General features: G+C 41.7%; 2 protein-coding genes across 3 annotated transcripts in view; one reads left to right on the top strand and one right to left on the bottom strand.

Annotated features, from left to right (window-relative positions):
- Nucleotides 1-6,665, top strand: part of LOC101590904 (HLA class II histocompatibility antigen, DP alpha 1 chain) — a 7,680-nt gene extending 1,015 nt beyond the window's left edge. The window contains exons 2-5 of one of the 2 annotated variants that reach the window (XM_023721084.1): nucleotides 1,820-2,062; nucleotides 2,353-2,634; nucleotides 2,791-2,941; nucleotides 6,293-6,665. In XM_023721084.1, coding sequence (XP_023576852.1) covers nucleotides 1,820-2,062; nucleotides 2,353-2,634; nucleotides 2,791-2,941; nucleotides 6,293-6,296 — 680 coding nt within the window. In that variant the 3' untranslated portion in view covers nucleotides 6,297-6,665. Of the gene's footprint in view, nucleotides 1-1,816; nucleotides 2,063-2,352; nucleotides 2,635-2,790; nucleotides 2,942-6,292 lie in introns of both variants that reach the window. The other variant, XM_004624256.2, reaches the window with a different exon arrangement.
- A 1,197-nt stretch (nucleotides 6,666-7,862) lies between these two features.
- LOC105742805 (calmodulin-like) overlaps nucleotides 7,863-19,618 on the bottom strand; it is a 54,677-nt gene continuing 42,921 nt past the window's right edge. The window contains exons 3-4 of the mRNA XM_023722279.1: nucleotides 8,304-8,508; nucleotides 7,863-8,120 (exon numbers count right to left, since the gene is read on the bottom strand). Coding sequence (XP_023578047.1) covers nucleotides 7,863-8,120; nucleotides 8,304-8,508 — 463 coding nt within the window. The remainder of the gene's footprint in view (nucleotides 8,121-8,303; nucleotides 8,509-19,618) is intronic.

Genomic DNA, 19,618 nt, shown 5'->3' on the forward strand with positions numbered 1-19,618 from the left:
GAGAAAAAAGTATGTATTTAGAATTAGGCAGCTGGACTCAGTTTAGATAATCCCAATTTTGTTGGCAACGTCCAACGCATCATAATCAGGAGTCTGTCGAACATATGCCTTCTTCTCTCCGTCAGCTTATTCCACTGAGCTTTCACCCCGGCCTCCCTCCTGTTTATTTTCTTGTTTTTTAAAATTTTCTTGTTTTTTGGTAGTATCAGGGATTGAACTCAGGACCTTATGCTTGCCAGGCAAGTGGTTATTGTACAGAGCTATCTCCTCCATCCTAGCTATCTCCCCAGTCCCCTCCTGCTTATTATTTATTTATTTATTTATTTTTTGGAGGGAGGATATGATAGGTTTTTGGCTGTACAATAGAGATAGAAGAGATAAAAGAAGGCTTTATTAACTCGAAGGACAGGATTGAGGGCAGATGGGTCAGGTAGATCCTCTGGCCTGAGACAAAGAAAGCTGAGGCTCTCAAGGACTTTTGTTAGGGGTGGGGCTTGAGAGGGATGTTTAGGAATACTGAGAAGCTGATTGGGGTCTTCCCTGAGGCGGCGGGAAAGGTGAAAGGAAACTGCACCCTGGGCTGTGTTGGAGGAGAAGCGGGAGGTGGTCTCTAGGAAGATAAGCTGTTGTTGTAAGGGCTTCAGCCATACTAGATGACCACCATAATAGTTCAACAATTCATACTAGGGTCAAATCCTATCAGGATCCTTTTTATTTTTCTTTGAAATTGCTTAATTATCATATTCCCCAGAGTTATGCATCAGAGCTCCACAATTTGTATTTTTTACATTCTTCTTGCAAAATTTCATTCAAACTATCAGTTCTGTGGCTGAATCCCTCTCCTGAAGTCAACTACCAATCATGATATCTATATTATTGCTACTTGATGATTTAATGTACTTTAAAAGCAGCATGCCCCACACTGAATTCCATGTCTTTTTACAATCACATTGTCTTCCTTTATTACTTTTTAAACTAATGGAACCAAGATGATTTCATTAGGTTGAGGAGATGTTGGCCAAACAATATAAAATTTCAGCTAGATAGATAGGAAGAATAAGTCCAAGATATGAATGGTACAACAAGATCATTATAGTTTAGTAACAGTACTTTGTATTCTTGAAAATCACTGAGAGTGGGTTTCAAGTGCTCACACCACAGAAAATGCTGGGTATATGAGATAATGTATGTTTATTGGCTTCATTTAGCCATTTCATGAAATATATGGTTCAAAACAATGTATAAAAAATATAAGGTTTTTGTACATATATAATAGAAATAAAAGGCTGTATAATTAAAATTTTACTACAGTTTTTAGACAAAAAAATAAATAAAAAATAAAAAATATAAGGTTTTAATTTGTTAATTGAAAATATTTTTACAAGTGATAAAAGGAAAAGAGACAGAGAGGGCTGCATTTATCAGCCTAAGAATCAGAAATTTGTATGAGGGTTTTCCAACTCCATTATCACGTATATCACCCACCATGTCTTGCCTATATAATCTGCTTAATGTTGATCAAATTTAATTCACTTCCCCCTTCCTCTTCTCATTGTACCCATTTCCTCTCTTAGCCTCTTCTATTAGCCTTTTCTTTAGCCTCTCTTTCTATATTAATAAATCTTTAAAAAGTGTATTAGTTCATCATTATAGTGCATAATGATTACATTTATTGTGTGGGGTTGCTACATGTACATATTAATTCTTTTTTTTCTTCTCCTACTCTTTCCCTCCCTGTTGACTTGTTTTTGTGCCTCTATCACTTACATATTCATTTTCACGCTTTGTCATGTTTTTCTCTATTTCCTTTATGCAGCAGACCACGTGTCAATTTATGGCATGTTTGCACAAACCCACAGACCATCAGGGGAATTTTTGTTTGAGTTCGATGAGGATGAGCAGTTCTATGTGGATAAGGACAAGAAGGAGACGATCTGGCATCTGCCGGAGTTTGGACGAGCCTTTTCCTTTGATGCTCAGGGTGGATTGACCAATATTGCTATAGCAACTTCAAACTTGAACATTATGATCCAGAGGACCAACCATACCCAAGAACCCAATGGTACTGCCTATCTGTACTTCTTTCTCTGTCATACAACTGGGAAGGGATGGGAGGGCCCCATCTGGGAGACTGAGATGCCACTGCTAAGTGATGCTCTTCCCAGAGTGGCCATGGGCTTATTCAAGATAAACGTTGGGCTGAGTGACATTGATCAGTTGATTGAGACTCCTGGTTCTGACTCAGGAAGCAGGAGGTCCCATGAAACCCAAACCTCAGATGATATCCCAAGGTGAAGCCTTTGTGATTCATTCCAGAACACGGGGCACTCAGCAGGTTTTCTCCTCTCTTAGATCCTCCTGAGGTGACCGTGTTTCCCAAGGAGCCCGTGGAGCTAGGCGAGCCCAATATCCTCATCTGCCACGTGGACCAGTTCTTCCCACCTGTGCTCAACGTCACATGGCTGAAGAATGGACAGCCAGTGACTGAAGGTGTTTCAGAGAGCATCTTCCTGCCACGCACAGATTACAGTTTCCACCAGTTCCACTACCTGACCTTCCTTCCCAACACCGAGGACTTCTATGACTGCAAGGTGGAGCACTGGGGCCTGGACGAGCCGTATCTCACACACTGGGGTATGGAGCCTCGGTTCCCTCCATGGCCTCTATTCCCGGCACTGGGGCCTCCACCTCCCCTTTCCCCTCACCCTAAGGTGCCATCAAGTGGTCTATGACCTTCGACCTCCCTACACACCCAGATCAGCCTCACCCCTAATCTTCATCTTTCCACAGAGCCCCAGGAGCCTGTTGAGGTGACGGAGACGACGGCGACTCTGGTCTGTGCCCTGGGCCTGGTGGTGGGCCTGGTGGGCATCATTGTGGGCACTGTGCTCATCATAAGGGCTCTGCGTTCCGGTCACAACCCCCGGGCCCAGGGACCCCTGTGAGTTATTATGGACTCTTAATAGGGGATCTTAGGATTTAGGAAAAGAAGGAGGGTGCTAGTGTTTGTTTTATCTAAAGACAGGAGGAAAAACTCTGTTTCATAAGGTATTCATCAATCTCTTACTCGATTAACAGCACAGAGCTGTATAACCATAATAGTACTGATAATTTATTGAGTGCTTAATATGCTTAGGCACTGTTCTGAGAATTTGCATGATCTTATTTTACACTCACCAATAATCTGTGGGAGGTGGGTCCTGCTGCTGTTATCATTTAACACAGGAGAGATATCTATTTTTTTATTTTTTAAAAAATTTTATTCATTTTAATGGGAAAAAATAGCAATGAAACAGTTTCTAAACAGGTTAGTAGGACAGTTACAATAATTAATACAAGGGCCGGGGAGATGGCTCAGTAGAATAAGCACTTGCCTGGTAAGTGCAAGGGCCTGAGTTCAATCCCCGGTTCCGGAAAAAAAAAATTAATACATTGCATATTGTTGTTTTCCTAGTAATTACTCAGAGGACAAGATGGAGACATGATTTTTTTTTTAAAACCAAGTTGGTAGGACAGTTTCAATAATTAACACATTGCATACATTCTTCCTAGTGGTTAATTGCTGTACAAGATGTGGATTTGTTATCCTATTTACAAACACTATTAGAACAAATCCCTCTATTCATTAAGAGAATGTAACTATATATCTATCCTAACCACCTTGAATACACAGATACAAAATGGACATTCATCTGTATACCCTTTTTTTGCTATGTTCCATTATTTGAATATTATAGTTGTGTTAACTCAGCAAATTATTCTAAAAGAGTCCAGTAGCCCATAATAGTATTGGGTCTTCCACTTCACTGGCAATGTCAGAAATTGTTGACCTGAGTCCCCTACAGCTCAACATAACAGCATGGCTTTACTTCTTATACTTCATTTCGTACTTTTCTGCTGGATGGTTAAGACCAAGGTAAAGCAGGACCTATGCAACAAGAGTTGTAGCTTTTGGGTCTGATAAGGTCAGTGAAATCCCCTCAGGATTTTTCCTGAGATCCTGTACCTCAGATTGTAGAAACTTTGTCAGTGTTAGCCATGTGGATGAGTCACGGCCATTGCTTGGCCAATGTGCTCTCTGTAAAAGCCTGAGAGAATGTTTTCTCTCCATGTGACTCTCCTTAGGCACACTCTACATCATCAATCACTTTTCTCTTTGGCCCCATAATCTCCTTGATCAGAAAATTTAGGACACTACAGAATTACATGACGTTACAGTACAAGTTCTCATATGTTCTGAGACTTAATTGACCTTGGAAGGCTAGGGCCAAAATGTTGGCTTTCCTTGCAGCCTTCCTTTTTCTGTAATTTTGGTCTGCAAACTTAGGTTGTTAACCCTCCAGAAGACAAGCTTATTGTTATTACCATACAACCTAGGCTGTTAAGCTTAAGTTCACTCTCTGTCTGAATATCAAACATCTTAGACATAACATGAAACAGATATTTTTCATCAAGTTTTGATATGTTGAACTTTAAGTCCCTACAGAATATGATGAAAAAACATTTAAAAATTGGAATATATTTTAAAAATAGGCATAAAGAATTATATAATTCTTATGTTTACACATAAGTCCAAAAATCTATCCATAGACAACCTTGAAGCAGGACAGTCCCACAACATTCCTTTTCCTGTCTCTTGCCTTCATTCATCACTCCCTTCTTTTTGAACAATCATCTACCCAAGAGACAGCACAGCAGCAACTGGCATGTCATGACAAGCAGCCCGTATTCAGAAGACCAGAATGACAGGCACTCCAAGCATGAAACTACTATTACAGATGACCATCTTCAGTGCAGTTACTTAGTTCACAGGTATCAGTATATATAGTTAGTCAGGGTGAGAATGGAAAAATTAACCGCTAGATTCAAAAATCTTCTGGAGATTCTCAGGATCATTGCCTTGCCCATCTTCTACATATAGAAGAGATATCTAGATCTTCTTATACAGGGCAGCATTGGGCAGCTAGATCAAGGTCACACACTAGGAGGTCACGAAGCTAGCTCTAGAATTCTGGAAGTTTAGATCTATTGGCTTAGTCATTGTCCTACACTACTTACCTTACAAAGAAAATGCAGTCTGAACTCTCCAAGAGCCAGATCAGCATCTGTACACAGTCACAACATGGTGTGACAGGCACCTAATGCCCTGTGTGCTCTCTCCTTGGGTCCCTGATGGGCAAAGCTCGCACTGCATGTTTATGTTTTCATGTTTCTGTCACTCTTTGCCCACTAGCTGGTGGTCTGTCCACGATGATGGTCACGTCTTACTCATTATCACCATCATCACTGTTCACGCTGGACCCGGGTGCAAAGGCCTACGTCAGTCAGACTTGTCAGTGGGTGACTGTCCCGATGCGCTCCTCCACATTCTCTCTTGATTTCTTTATTCTATCCTCTGTCTTTACGTGCATATCTAAGCTCCATCCTCTTCTATAGGTAAACATTCTATAGACTTGATGGGTTTTTCTTTATTTATATATATCTGGTATAACATATAATATTATTTTAAAAAACACATGCTTTTGTAATTGACCAAAACACTATTATAGTATAGATATAAGTGTGTGCATATAGTCTGTTGCTTTCAGCTATTCCATAGTATTTTATTTTATGCACCCAGCTCTGTGTTCCTCTTGGAGAATCTGGATTATTTTTGGTTCTGCACAATGCAAGGAAACGTTTACATTCTCATAGGGACCCACATTCCTGTGCTCTATGTGCCCTGAAAGAACTGCAGGGTGACTTAAGGCACACATACATGGTTCACATACTACCAAAAGAAGAATCAACAAAAAGGGAGAAATTGCAGAGGCAAAAGCATGAGGAGAATGTTATCACACAAGTCATGAAGATAATGAATTTATGGAAGGAAGAAGCATTGTGCAGTTTCAGATGTTCCACAGAGGCCTGTGAGAGAATGTACGTTGGTTATGAACCTCTTTCACAGAGCAGCTTTACAGTGTGGGCAGGGATTCTGCCTTCACAGGCGCCACTCCAGAGTTAGCTCCTCTGCCCTCAACAACGTGTCTCAGCTCTCTTTGAAGATGTGTTGGAGACCTGACATGTGTGGGATGTCCCTGAAGTCCATTGGGGACTGGGTATGAGGGTCTGATGTCAGGATCCTCCTGCTGCTCACCTGAAGGACCAGGTCACCTGCAAAGTCCCCTTTTCCCTGGGTCCTCAGGAGGGCAGGCAAAAGTGGGGATTCGGTATAAGGCAGATAGGGAAGGCGTGTCTGAGCTTGGAGGCCTGAATCCAAGGATGACATTTGTAACTGTGTGTATTGTTGCAGGTGACAAAATTCCTGAAAGAAGATTTAGGAGAAATTTGAATTTCAGATGCCCTACAAGCTCTGTTCTCAACATAATTCTCAACTCCTGTGCTCTCTATTCCACTGACCAACTTCCTTGAAGACCTTGCATGTCTATGACTGTGCTACCCTAAACTCACCTGATGGCATTTGAAGACTCTTCCAGTCCTTCTCTGTGACTTTAAGACAACTGGTCCTTAGTAATATTCCCAATACGTAGAAGACAGTGCATCAAAGCACTGGTGTGGAGATCTATCTGTTTACTCGGCTTCGTAGTTTTGGGTTTCCTCTGCAAAGCTTTTTGCTGCACCCTTCCTGAGAATACTGAGACTAATAAATTTTCAGTACTTCAGAGCCAAAAGAGTCTGAGTTTTCCTTGCTATCAATCTAGGGTTGGTCATATATGACCAATATTTTATGAAGATGTGGTTTCAGGTTGGCTTATGGGTATAGTTACATATGCTCTCCTTTCATGAGGGTGGAAAGGTCTGAGAATTTTAATTTAGCCTTGAGTTACTTACTAAGTACAATGGCATGGTGAAGAGAAGCTACTGGGAAAAATTTTGTGTTGATTACGATTTGATTTAGTTTAGTTTGAAAATTGCAGTGATTGAATCTCTAAGTGAAGAGCCAAGATTTCAGGCCGAGCTGGATCCGATCCACAATCCTTGAAGTTTCTTCCCATGTCTAGATTGTAACTAAAGTGATTTCCCATGGAATACATTTTTCAAATAATCAACTATGAGTTAACAAAGAAAATAAGAAAGCCCCCTCATTCATTCGAATTTAAGTTAGAATCAAGGATTTGAGAAAAACAGTGCTAACAATGGAATAAAAATGTCTTATCTGAGCAAAGATTTTTCTTTAGAAAATGTCTTCTACATGTTAATATGAAAGTATAATATAGTAAATACACAAACAAATATAAAAGGCTTTTCTATTTTTGTTTTTTATTGTAATTTCTTACTGGAAAACAAATATACAACTTGGAATGGATTTGAGGTAAATTGTGCCGTAAGCAGATTTTTTTTTTTGGGTGGCTAAACAAAGTTTAAAAATCAAGTAACAATAAAAGAAAATGTTTCTGGTACAAGACCAGCAGTACAAAGAAATAGTGTACAAGTACCAAAACGAGTACCCGTTTTGCAGTAGTGCAACTTTTAAGTACATATTGTTGACGTCCGCAGCCACATGGAGTTACAGCTGCACACTTCAACAACAACATGCTAAAAGTCCTAGGAAAACTGCTTTTAAAAAGGCAGAACCAGATGTTCCCTCATCTGGCCAACTCCATCTAGGTTTAGATGTGCAGAAGGGCTCAGATATATCCAGAGTGAGCCACATGCAACATGTTACTTGATCAATTTTCTACAACAAGGTTTCGGGACAATGACAGTAAGATAAGGAAGAAAACATGGAGGAATGAAGTCCTAAGTACTATACATGCATATATATATATTTTTTTTGACAGGGGGAAACCTTTTACAGATAAGTTACGAAGAAAAGGCCAATACATTTCTGTAAGAAGTTTAACACATTCTGTACAGCATCTTCACTTTGCTGTCATCATTTGTACAAAGTCTTCATAGTTTTCTTGGCCATCACCATCAGTGTCTGCTTCCCTGATCATTTCATCAACCTCTTCATCTGTTAGCTTTTCTCCAAAGTTGGTCATCACATGGCGAAGCTCGGCTGCACTAATATAACCACTGCCATCCTTACCAAATACACAGAATGCTTCTCTAATTTCTTCCTCACTGTCTGTGTCTTTCATTTTTCTTGCCATCATTGTCAGAAATTCAGGGAAGGAGCTGGGGAGATGGCTCAGTAGAATAAGCACTTGCCTGGCAAGCACAAGGGTCTGAGTTCAATCCCCGGTTCTGAAAAAGAAAGAAAGAAAGAAAGAAAGAAAGAAAGAAAGAAAGAAAGAAAGAAAGAAAGAAAGAAAGAAAGAAAGGAAAAGAAAAGAAAAGAAAAAGAAATTCAGGGAAGTCAATGTACCATTACAATCCACACCTACTTCATGAGTTATGTCCTGCAACTCCGTTTCTGTGGGATTCTGCCCCGGAGACCTCACTACAGCTCCCAGCTCCTTTGCTGTTACAGTTCCATCACCATCCTTGTCACACAGTGAAAAAGCTTCTTTGAACTCTGCAATCTGCTCTTCAGTCAGTTGGTCAGCGACGCTGCAAGCGCTACTGGTTTCCGAGACACAAACACCCAACCACCGGTTTTTCTATTTTTTTCTTTAAAAATTTTAAAGAACTTTGTAAAATAACAATTATAACAATGTTTTTTCTCATTTGTAACATAACTAGGGTAAAATGTATGACAATGACACTACAAATAACTAGGGAAAATATTAATATAGTATCACAAAGCTCTTGCATGTTACTACTTGAAGGTAAGAGTATTAAAGACGAATATTTTAAACACAGGAACTACTAAAATGATGGTTAGCTGATAAGCCAGTGAAGAGGATAACATGGCACGATCCAAAATAAGTGAAAACAAATTATAAAATGGTAGAGTTAAGTACAGTGATAGCAACAGTTGAACTAATTGGTTATCAGTTAAACACTCTAATTAATTGAATATGAGCTAAAAACTAATTGGAAAAGGTTGTCAAAATACACACAGAAAAAGCATAACCTAACTTTATGCTGTCTACATAATGCCTACCTTTAAAATGAAGACAGAGACAGGTAAAAAAAATTTTTTTTAAGGAAAAGTAATGTCAATGGTGAGAATATTGGTAGCTATGTTAATGTTAGAAATATGGAATTTCATTGTGGATAAAATTGGCAGTCTATAGAGAGAAATCCGTCAAGAACATATTATAATCCTAAATTGTGTATGTGCCTGATAAAAACCATCAGAGCACATGATACATTAAAATAAAAGCAGCGGGCTGGTGAGATGGCTCAGTGGTCTAAAGCACCTACTTAGAACAAGCTTAGCAAAGCACAGGGACCGCGGTTCAATCCCCCAGCACCACATGCCAGTCACCCTGCACCCTGGTCCACACACACACACACACACACACACACACACACACATAAATAAAATTAAAAAAAATAAAATAAAATAAAAGCAGAAATAAATTCACACTTATATTTTAACACTCCGGCACAATTGTCTCAGTAAACAGAACAACTAAACAAAAAAATCAGTGTATGGAATATTTAAACACCTTAATCAACCAACATTATCTAATTGAAATGACCTATTCTGCTGTCACACACAATAACAGCAAAATATACTTCATTTTCAAGTGGACATAAAATATCTAGATGATGGGCCCTACTCTGATTCATAAAGAAAAAGCTCTGTAAACCTATAAGGGTTGAAACTATACAGAACATATTCTCTGATCACTACAGAGGTAAATTAGAAACCAATAACAGAAAAATAACATGGAAAACAATTGTAAAATCCCAAGTATGCAGAAATTGAAAAAGCTAACTTCTACTTAGCACCTGCTCTATAGAGGAGTCAGAAAGAAAATTAGAAAACATTTTCAGTTGGATGAATATGAAAATGTACTATATAAAAATTTGCATGATACACAATTAGAGGATAATTGATAGCTTTATAAATTTAGAAAAGAGGAAAGCTCTAAAAATCAATGATGCGTGGCTCATTCTTAAGAATCTAGAAGAATGAGAAGAAGGCTGACTAGAGGAGGAGTCACATCAGAGATACTTGGGAAAGATGAACTGAAAACACAGTGACTGGAGAAGTGGAGTGTGGAAGGCCACCTGGGTGACTCTCACTGAAAGAGGAGCAGCTGTCTCCATGTTGGCTGGGCCTGAGCCTATTTCCAAGTACAGAGCTGGCTGGGACTTCTCTTCAGCTGGCTTTCAGCAATGCACATTAGTCTAGTGCTGGCGGGAGTCTCTGAAGGCTGTAGGCAGTGTTTCCCCACAACCCCACCTGCTGCTCCCTAATGTGAGCTGGGTCCAGGCAGGACGAAGAGCCAGTGCTCCACGCTGTCAGCTGGGATTGGGCCTCGAGATAGAGGCTGTGACTTCCTGGGCTTGAAGGTTACTCCTCAGAGCTGAAGCGCCAACCCCAGAACGTTAGACGCTATCTTGGTTGTGTCGTGCAGATTACCCTTTCTGCACATCCCTCTCTCTGCTTCCCATGGAGGAGATTGCAGGCCTCCCACCTAGCCCAGTTCAGGTGTTCACCTGCTTCCTGTCATTCTGCCACTCATCCTCAAGCCACGCCCTTCTTCACAAAGGAATAAAGCCTGGGTTCGGCCTTGGGGGGCAGATAGCCGTGGTCAGGGCTGGACTCAGGACCCCACAACTGCAAGTGGGCCTTCGTGTCTGTTCTCACTGTGGATTGCACTGGGTGAGGCATATTGGAATTAACTTGATGGGCTTCCAATAACTTTATCTATGGGATTATAAATATAAACTTCCAAGCCAAACCAAACCAAAACAAACCAAACATAAACTTCCTCGGCCTGCAGGAAGACCAGGAAGGGCTCTCTATATGGTGAAGACACTTATACCCTGATATAGAAAATTAATGTCAAAGAAGATATGTGTAGATCAAACCAAACATCTGGGAAGCAGTTTTAAAAGGAGAGGGCCAGGGAGACAGTTCACTAACATAAGTATCTGACTGGGAAGCACAAAGTCCTGAGTTCAATCCACTATATATATTAAAAGTTTTAAAAGACAGAAAGTGGCTCCATCAGGGCTGCCCCACCCTCACCACCCTCACTCACTGCAGGAGCAGCCATCTGGAGAACTTCCCAAGTACCTGAGGGAGCTTGCTGTAAGGACTGGTCTCCTGGGGTATACAGGCTCCTTCTCTCTATCAGCTTTTCCCTAGAGACACTGCACCCCTGCAGCATCCTTGCCAGTGCTCACCAAGGGCACAGGAGCATTGTCCCCTAAGCCACTCCTGGCTCTGCACAGTCACAGACTAAACGACTGAACAGAGACCACTGTCCACCTGGGCCACTGAACGCTGCCTGGGCTTGTACGAGTCTCTGGCACACCACATCACTCCAGCTGTGGCCCTGGTAAGTGGCCGCTGTTCCCCTGAGCCTCTGCCTGTTGCCTCAGGTTGCTCCCAGGCCTGCAGAGTCCCTGTCTGCAACCCAGCAGTGGTCCCAGGGCTGCCTGCTGACTCTCCGCTCAGCTCCACAAGCCCATGTCCTTCTCTGGGCCTTCTGGAGGCTCCATCTGTCACTCCACATCATTCCCAGGCCCTCCCAAGCCTCCACTGCTGGCCCCAGCCTACCTGAGTCTCCTCCTAGTACTCTGAGTTGGTCCTATGTCTGCCTAAACACCATCTGGTACCCAGCACTGGTCCCAAGTCTCCCTGAGTCACTGCCTGGTGCCCTGGGACCACTTGAATCTCCCTCCAGTGCCCTACATGCTCCCTGCACCCACCTGAGTCTCCACCTGGCCCTGTGTCAGTTTTGGGACCTCATTAGTCTCCATCCAAAACTCCACACCCACCTGGGCTTCAGCCTGGCACCCACACCTGCCAAGGCTGCCACAACTCCTCGAGAGGAGAGAGTCCTTAAGCCAAGACTGGGGTCAGGGTGAAATTCTGCTGGGGAGGGGGACTGGGAAGGGGAGAAGTTCGTGGGTTGCACTGAAGCAGACTGCACCTAGCGTAAGAAGGGACTTGTGCTGACACACAGGCTACATGGCACATAGAACACATGGGAGCTGCATGTATGAGCTCTTCTTGGAGCATTGAATTGGATCTTCATCATCATCATCATTATTATTACTGTATTTAGTACAGTGTCTACAGGGTCTCACCACATAGATCTGACTCAGTGATTCTCCTGTTTTCAGCCTCCCAAGTGCTGGGATTACAGGTGCACGCCACCACTCTCAGGCTCAGTCCCTGTCTCAGTGCGCCTCAGGGGCTGTGCTGGTGCGGGACGCAGGATAGTGAACCCTGCTGCTGTGTCTTTTTCATTATTTTGATCTTATTTTCTCCTTTTTTGCACTGATTTAGTACTTCCTGTTTCCCTCTCCCAATCCTTTTCTCCAATTCAAGCATCTGCAGCAGTGTTAATTGCTTAGAGTTGCTTGATTCTCCCACTTTTAAACTTCCTGTGAAGGTTTTTCTTATATCCTTCTGATACAGGGAGAAAAACTGATCTCGGGTGAGTGACTCCAAATGACACAGGGAAAAATGATCTTGTGATCTGACCTGGATGAGTTCATGTTCTCTAAAACTGAAGAATGAATTTTAGGAACACATGGAGATTATGAGCAGAATATATTTATTGAGAGAAAGAAAGCTCCTGTCTGAGAGAGGGATAGGATGGGGGCCTGAGTGGGTTGTCCCTGGGAAGCTGTCTCTTTGAGGGACTTTCATAGTGTAAAACCATGCGGGGCTAAAGTGGAGAGAATGGGAACGCACTTAGGTGGACAAGAGGTGGGACAAAACTCTGGTCACCCAATGGGATTACAAGCACCATTGCTCAGGTGAAATTGATTAAGCCCAGGACCAAATGCGGAAGCGAGTCACATAGCAAACAGGCATGAATGTAAAACAGGACCTTGTCTGGTAGCCATCAGATAATGATTCTTTCTGGCTTTCTCAGGGTGATGATCATCTTGGATGCCAATCTTTAGGGAGGTCAGCATTTGTTTGCTCTTCGGTCTTTAGCTCTGGCTCACAGCAGGAGCATCCGTCCCTCCCACAGGTGCAAGGTGTCTTGTCTTCTGTGTTGTCTCCTTCTAGGGCCTGGCCCCGTCTGACTGCCTATAGTATTTCTAGCTAACTCTGCTGCCTGCAACATTTCTCTTTCTCAGTCACCTCCCCATTCTTTTGTGTTATTCTTCTGGCTTCTCCAGTCTATTGTTTTTGCTCTCCCTTATCTTCCCTAGCTTCTTCTCCACCTTAGAGGTACATGAATATATCAGCAGGTACTGACAACTTGGCAGCTATTTCAATCCAAAATTACCTCCCCCTGCATCCTGCCCTCCCCCGTATTTTCTCTAAGCCCTCAATGCTAACTGTGCATCCCAAATAGAAAAGCTCTCCAACAGAACCTGACCCCTTACCTATTTTTTACTTATTATAATTTCGCCTATCTATCTCTCCCCCTACTAAGTTACATGCCTCTTTCACTCATCCTTCCATCTCTTCTCTCTCCTTCTCTCTCTACATCTTAGACTATTAATAACAATATAGTATAGATTACAAAAATATGCATAAAGATATACGTGTAAATGTGAGGTGTTACACATATAAGTGATGTGTGGTTGGCTTTGTTGGTACTGCTCTAGCCTGCACCAAGCCCTTCCTCACAACACAGTGTCATGGTCCAAACCATTAAGATAAAATAGCTGAAGGAGTGAATGCTCTCTGGCCAAGTAAAGCAGCAAACATCATCGAATGACAGACCAAGTGAAAAGATCCTCATATCAACTACAATCTCTCTCACTCTCTTAGATATCAGCCATCAGTCCAAAAGGAAAAAATACATTTGCTTATACATACACACAGGAACACGGGGAAACAAGGCAACAGGAGGCTCCCACAGCCTGCCAACTCTCCCAAGGAAGATCTAAGGGGTACCAATGGAGAGGAGAGCAAATGCCAAGCAGCAAAGCTCTACAAAAAGTTTAAAAAGTGATAAAGAAAAAAAATTAAAAAAATAAAAAATATTTTAAAAAATGATGAAGAAACTTGAAGAGTTCAAGAGCCTATGTCCCAAAACTTTATTGCTTAGAATGTCCAGTGTGGATTTAGGGGAAAAAATTGGAAAATCTGACTAAAACACAAATTCATGAACAATATAGAATCCATGATAATATGGCAGACAGATTGCCTAAAATAAAAAAATTACAGAATTCATAAATTACAGAAATGACTGAGGTGAACACAATGTCTCAAATGGTAAATTGTGAATTCAGACAAGCCACAAAACACACAAAAAAAGAAAAAATATCATCCAGCACCTGTTGGATGACACTAAGAAGACCAACCTAAGGCTAACTTGAGTTAGAGAAATATTAGAAGATGACACAGACTGAATTATTAGTTTACAGAAATCAGCATAGAAATTTTCCCAGACATGAGAAAATAGTCCAACACACAGTGAGCGAGGCTTTGAGAACACCAACAAGCATTATGAGTGGAGACGCTCGCCAAGCACACCACGGCTAAATTCCCAGGTATCCAAAGATACAGTCAGACTTTTAAAAGCAGTCAGAGAAAAGCAAAAAAGTTATGTGTAAAGGTAAAGCTGTTAGAACTACAGCAGCCTTCTCAATATAAACCCTAAGACCAGGAGAGCGTGGAGTGATATATTTCAAGCCTTACCAGCAAATTATTTAAACCCAAATCTACATTTGGGAAGCTTTTTTTCAAAATAGATTAAATAAAGACATTTTATGTAAAAGAACAACTTAAGTAATTTATGAACTATAAACCTGCACTCCAGGGTCTGGGGAGGTAGCTCAGCAGTCAAATACCTGCCTGGCAAGTGCAAGAACCAAGTTTGAGTCATAGTACCACAAGCTATGCCAGCTACATAACCCCGGGCACACTGTGTGGGCGTGGTGGTGCACGCCTGTAATCCCAGGGATGGGGAGGCTGAGACAAGAGGATCATTGAGTCCGAACTGTGTAGTGAGACCCCGTACTGAATAAATAAATAAATTTTTAAAAATATCTAAACCTGTACTCCATAACATGCCCAAGAATATCCTAAACAGAAACAACAAAACCAATAAAGCTGAAATTCCAGATGGAATGAAAAGGTCAAATAAGAACAATAAACAACAATTAAAAAGCGACTGGAAGAGCAAAACAAAGGAGTGATCAACAGAAAAAGAGACAGTGAACAAGCAACACCTCTCAGTAATATTTCTCAGTGTTGATGCCTCCAGTGTCCAATTAAAAGGCACAGATTGACAGACTGAATAAAAATAAAAGTCCAACCGTTCACTGCACTGAAGAAACTCATCGGATCCAACAGATACTCACAGACTGAAAATCCAAGGACCCCCAAGACAAGAAGAGCTAGCAATTTTAATCTCAGGCAATGTAAACCTCAAGCTAAAACAAATTAGAAGAGACACACACAAAAAAAAAGAAAAATAAGAGCACTACATGCAAGTTGAGGGAACAATCCAACAAGAAGAGATAGCACATGGGTATTTATGCAGCGAATACTGGAGCATCTATCTTCATGAAACAAATACTGCTGAGCATGAAAGATCAAATAAATATTAACACAATCATAGTGGGGGATCTTAACACCCTACTTTTGCAAAGATATAGAACAATTAAACTAAAAATCAATAAAGAAATATCAGAGCTGAACCATGCCCTTGAACATATGAACTTAAATAGATGTCAACAAGGGGCCGGGGAGATAGCTCAGTAGAATAAGCACTTGCCTAGTAAGTGCAAGGGCCTGAGTTCAATACCCAGCAAAAAGAAAGGAAAAAAAAGATGTCAGCAGACCACTCCATCTTGCTACAACAGAGTATTCATTCTTTCCTGCAGCACATGATATTTTTCTATAAAATAGATCACATACTCATTTACACAGCCTGTTTAAATAAATCTGAATGAGTCAAAAATCACCCACAATTACTGTCAGACGACTTGCAATTAAAATAGAAACCAACCACAGAAGAAATCATAGAAAATTTAAGAGCATCTGGAAAACTAATAGCACACTGCTGAATACCCAGTGAGTAACAGAAGAAATGAAGGAATAAATTAAATAATTTCTGGAAGTTAATAATGATGGCTGTGGGTTGGGGAGATGGCTCAGTGGAATAAGCACTTCCCTGGCAAGTGCAAGGGCCTGAGTTCAATCCCTGGTTCTGCAAAATAATAATAATAATAATAATAATAATAATAATAATAATAGTAATGATGATGATGATGATGTTGATGGCTGTGCAACTCACTGGAACCTCTGGGTCATGATGAAAGCAGTCATAAGAGAAAAGTTCATTGCAATCAGTGCCCATGTTAGGAAAACAGAGATCAAATAAATAACCTTATGAGGTTATATATGATACATGAAAAAAAAAATCCAGGTCCACACTAAAATTAAGGAGGGAAATCATGAAGAGCGGAAGCCAATGAAATCAAGACTAAAAAACAACACCAAGAATCAACAAATCAAAGAGCTTGTTCTTTGAAAAAATAAGCAAAATAGATAAAATCTTAGCCAAATTTATAAAGAGAAAAAGACTAACATCAATGCAATTAGAAATGAAAAACATGAGAAACCACAACAGACACCATCAAGATCCAGAAGACAGTAAATGATATGAAAAACTATATTCCAACAAGATGGAAAATCTTGAAGCGTTCCCCAAGCATCCCGGGGTGGTGCTTTTGAGCTGGTGGAGCTTGAAGTTAGGATCTTGAAGAAGTTAGGGAGTCTCTAGGCCACTGGTGATGCAGCCCTTGATGGCACATGGGACCTCGATCCCCTTCGTCCACCCTTGATTCTGGCCCTGAGCTGAGCAGTTCCCTCCACCACGTGCTCCGCTATGATGTGCTTCTTGTCACAGATCCAGAACAATGGGGGAAACTGGTCATGAACAGAAACTTCCAAACTGTGAGCTAAAATAGCCCTTCTCTCTTGATAAGTTGATGGTCTCAGGTGCTTTGTTATAATGATAGAAAGCTGATTAGCATATAAACATTCAAAATGTTGGGCAAGTTTAGTCAAGAGGAGAGATAAAGGCACAATCGTGGTGGATTTCATGAGTGCTGGCGCCAAATATCTGTACTACAATTATAGAAGTCCTAGGAATACAGGAAGGGGTATTTTGCTTTATTTATGGCAAAGTAAATTTACACACCTTTAATAGTATAAAATACATTATTGATTTCATTTGTTTCAAGTTTTCATTTCTGCTGTTTGTGACATACTGATGAGCACTTGTGAGCTCTCAGCACTTGAGTAAGACAGAGGAGCAGGAAGCTTTCCCCACGGGTGAGAAAACTTCAAGGAAGAGCACTGTTCAGGCCACCCTCCCTTTTAACTTAAATTCCCATGTTTCCAGCTCCCATTAAAAAAAAAAAAAAAAAAAAAAAGAGGTTTGGGGCCCAGGGAGATGGCTCAGTAGAATAAGTGCTTGCCTGGCAAGCGCAAGGTCCTGAGTTCAATCCCCAGTGCTTGGGAAAAAAAAAAAAAAAAAAAGGTTTGTTTGGTCCTGAAGCTCAATTTGTCTTACTATGGGATGATCAGAGGTTACATGTGAGTCCCATAGAATTACTTGCCTGTTCATTTCTTGCACTTCCTCTCTGAAAAGAGTGCACTCCTGCCCCCACCCCTGGTCTCCTAGCTTGGAATTAGCTCAGGATTACAAACAACTGAAAAAATTCCTCCCAGATTTGGGTGTTGAACATTTAACTGCCCGTATAACAGTTAAAGTGAGGCTCTAGGACTGAGAAGGTTTAGGGAAAGCTGAGATTATAGAAACTGTTATGATCCCTGCGCAGTGACTTTCCTTCCAGCCAATGAGAAGTGAGATCAGTGCACCGTCACTTGTGTCCAGGTAGCAGAGGTGCCGGGACTGTCCTGAGCCACGTTACGGAGAAGGCAGAAGTGAAACAGCGGCATTGTGCTGTATCCTTGTGTTCTGCAAGGAGCGCTTGCCCGAGAGCAGTTCCGTCTAACAGCGGGAAAGCGTGTGGGAGGCGTCACCTGGACAGAGAGGAGAGAGCACTGAGGGTCTCCTGGGTCCTCGGGAGGAGGTGTCCTCCGTGGCTGCGTGGCCCAGAGCGTCTGCCACTGTGGTGGAACAGTGCCTCGCGGCAAGAAGCCAGCCCAGTCCCCAGGCAGAGCCACCCTGCTGGGGTTCTGTCAGAGCTGTGGGTTTGATAAACAGGTTTGCATCAGAAATGAACATATTAAAAAAAAATAAATGAACAAATTCATGGAAGGGAAAACTAACAAGGGAAAATGGCAACAGTGCACGGAGAGGGGCTCGAGGAGCATAAAGCAGCTTATAAGTGCAAAGCCTGCTGATGCTCCTTCCAGTGACATTTCACTCTGCCTAAAGTAGGAAAGTAAGATTGTTCCCCTCAGTTTTCTTTATGATTCAGTCTACACAATCTAATCTATCCTCCGTGCTGATAGCAAGTTATTAAACTGGTGTTCTAAACCTGTTATTTTTCTGCTTATAAACTCACGTTGAATCCCAATGCTACTGAGTGAATTCCAGGTTTCCCATTTTAGCCCTACGATCCCTAGACCCAGTGCAAATTTCCAGCCTCTCTTCCCCTTTCATACACGTACATGATATTCCTCAAGTTTTTGTTTTTTGTTTTTTGGGGGTTTTTTTGGCGGAACTGGGGATTGAACTTAGGCCTTTGCACTTGCCAGGGAAGTGCTTATTCTACTGAGCCATCTCCCCAGCCCTACATGATGTTCCTGTCTCTATTCTATCACCTCAAGCCATCTTTAGTTCTAAATAGTCTCCATATCATGTGCTCCACAGAGCGTGTCTGTCTAAAATTACTGTGGACTTCACAGCTCTCAAATTTGAGATAGAAAAGAGAAGCTAACAACCACATTGATAACAGCTTTCAACATTCATTGCTGTGGCCCATAGACTTCTTATCAAAGCATTCACTTTAGTAATATATTTTCATCCTCTCTAGTGAGGACCATGTAGCTGGTTGTACACCTGCGGTGGCCAGCTCACGGATCTCACCCAGTATTGTTCACCCTGCTGAGGTCCCACCGCACGGTACCAGTGCAGGGCTGTGTGACCAACACAGTACACCAGAAATGATAGCATGTAACTACCAAGAATGACACTGCAGTGTCTCTCTTCACTTTTCTCTTTCTTTTGGGTTGTGTGCTTTCATGGAAACAAGCCGCTGCGTCTGGAGCCCCACAGTGTCCACAGGCGGGAACCTGAAGCTTCCTTCCCAGAACCAGATGAGGTCTGAGCGTTGCGATCAGGCACACAGTGAGCTTGGAAGCAGATCTCTAGCCACCGTCAATCCTTCCGAAGATCACAGCCTTGATCAGAAGTCTGATCCCACCCTGTTAGCCACAACTACCCTGCTTCACTGTTCTTAGGTTCCTGACACCTAAGCACTATGTGAAGAAATAAATATTTGGTCTTATTGGCTGTTAAATATGGAGTAATTTCAATGGATCAGTAGACAATGAATGTGTCAAATTAAGTAGATTCATGTTGAATGGCCCCTTTAAAATGTCTCCTTTGAGGGCTGGGGAGATAGCTCAGCAGAATAAGCGCTTGCCTGACAAGCACAAAGGCCTGAGTTCAATCCCCGGTTCTGCCAAAAAAAAAAAAAAAAA

Source organism: Octodon degus, unplaced genomic scaffold (genome assembly GCF_000260255.1).
Source record: "Octodon degus isolate 3935 unplaced genomic scaffold, OctDeg1.0 scaffold00005, whole genome shotgun sequence".
NCBI classification, from domain to species: Eukaryota; Metazoa; Chordata; class Mammalia; order Rodentia; family Octodontidae; genus Octodon; species Octodon degus.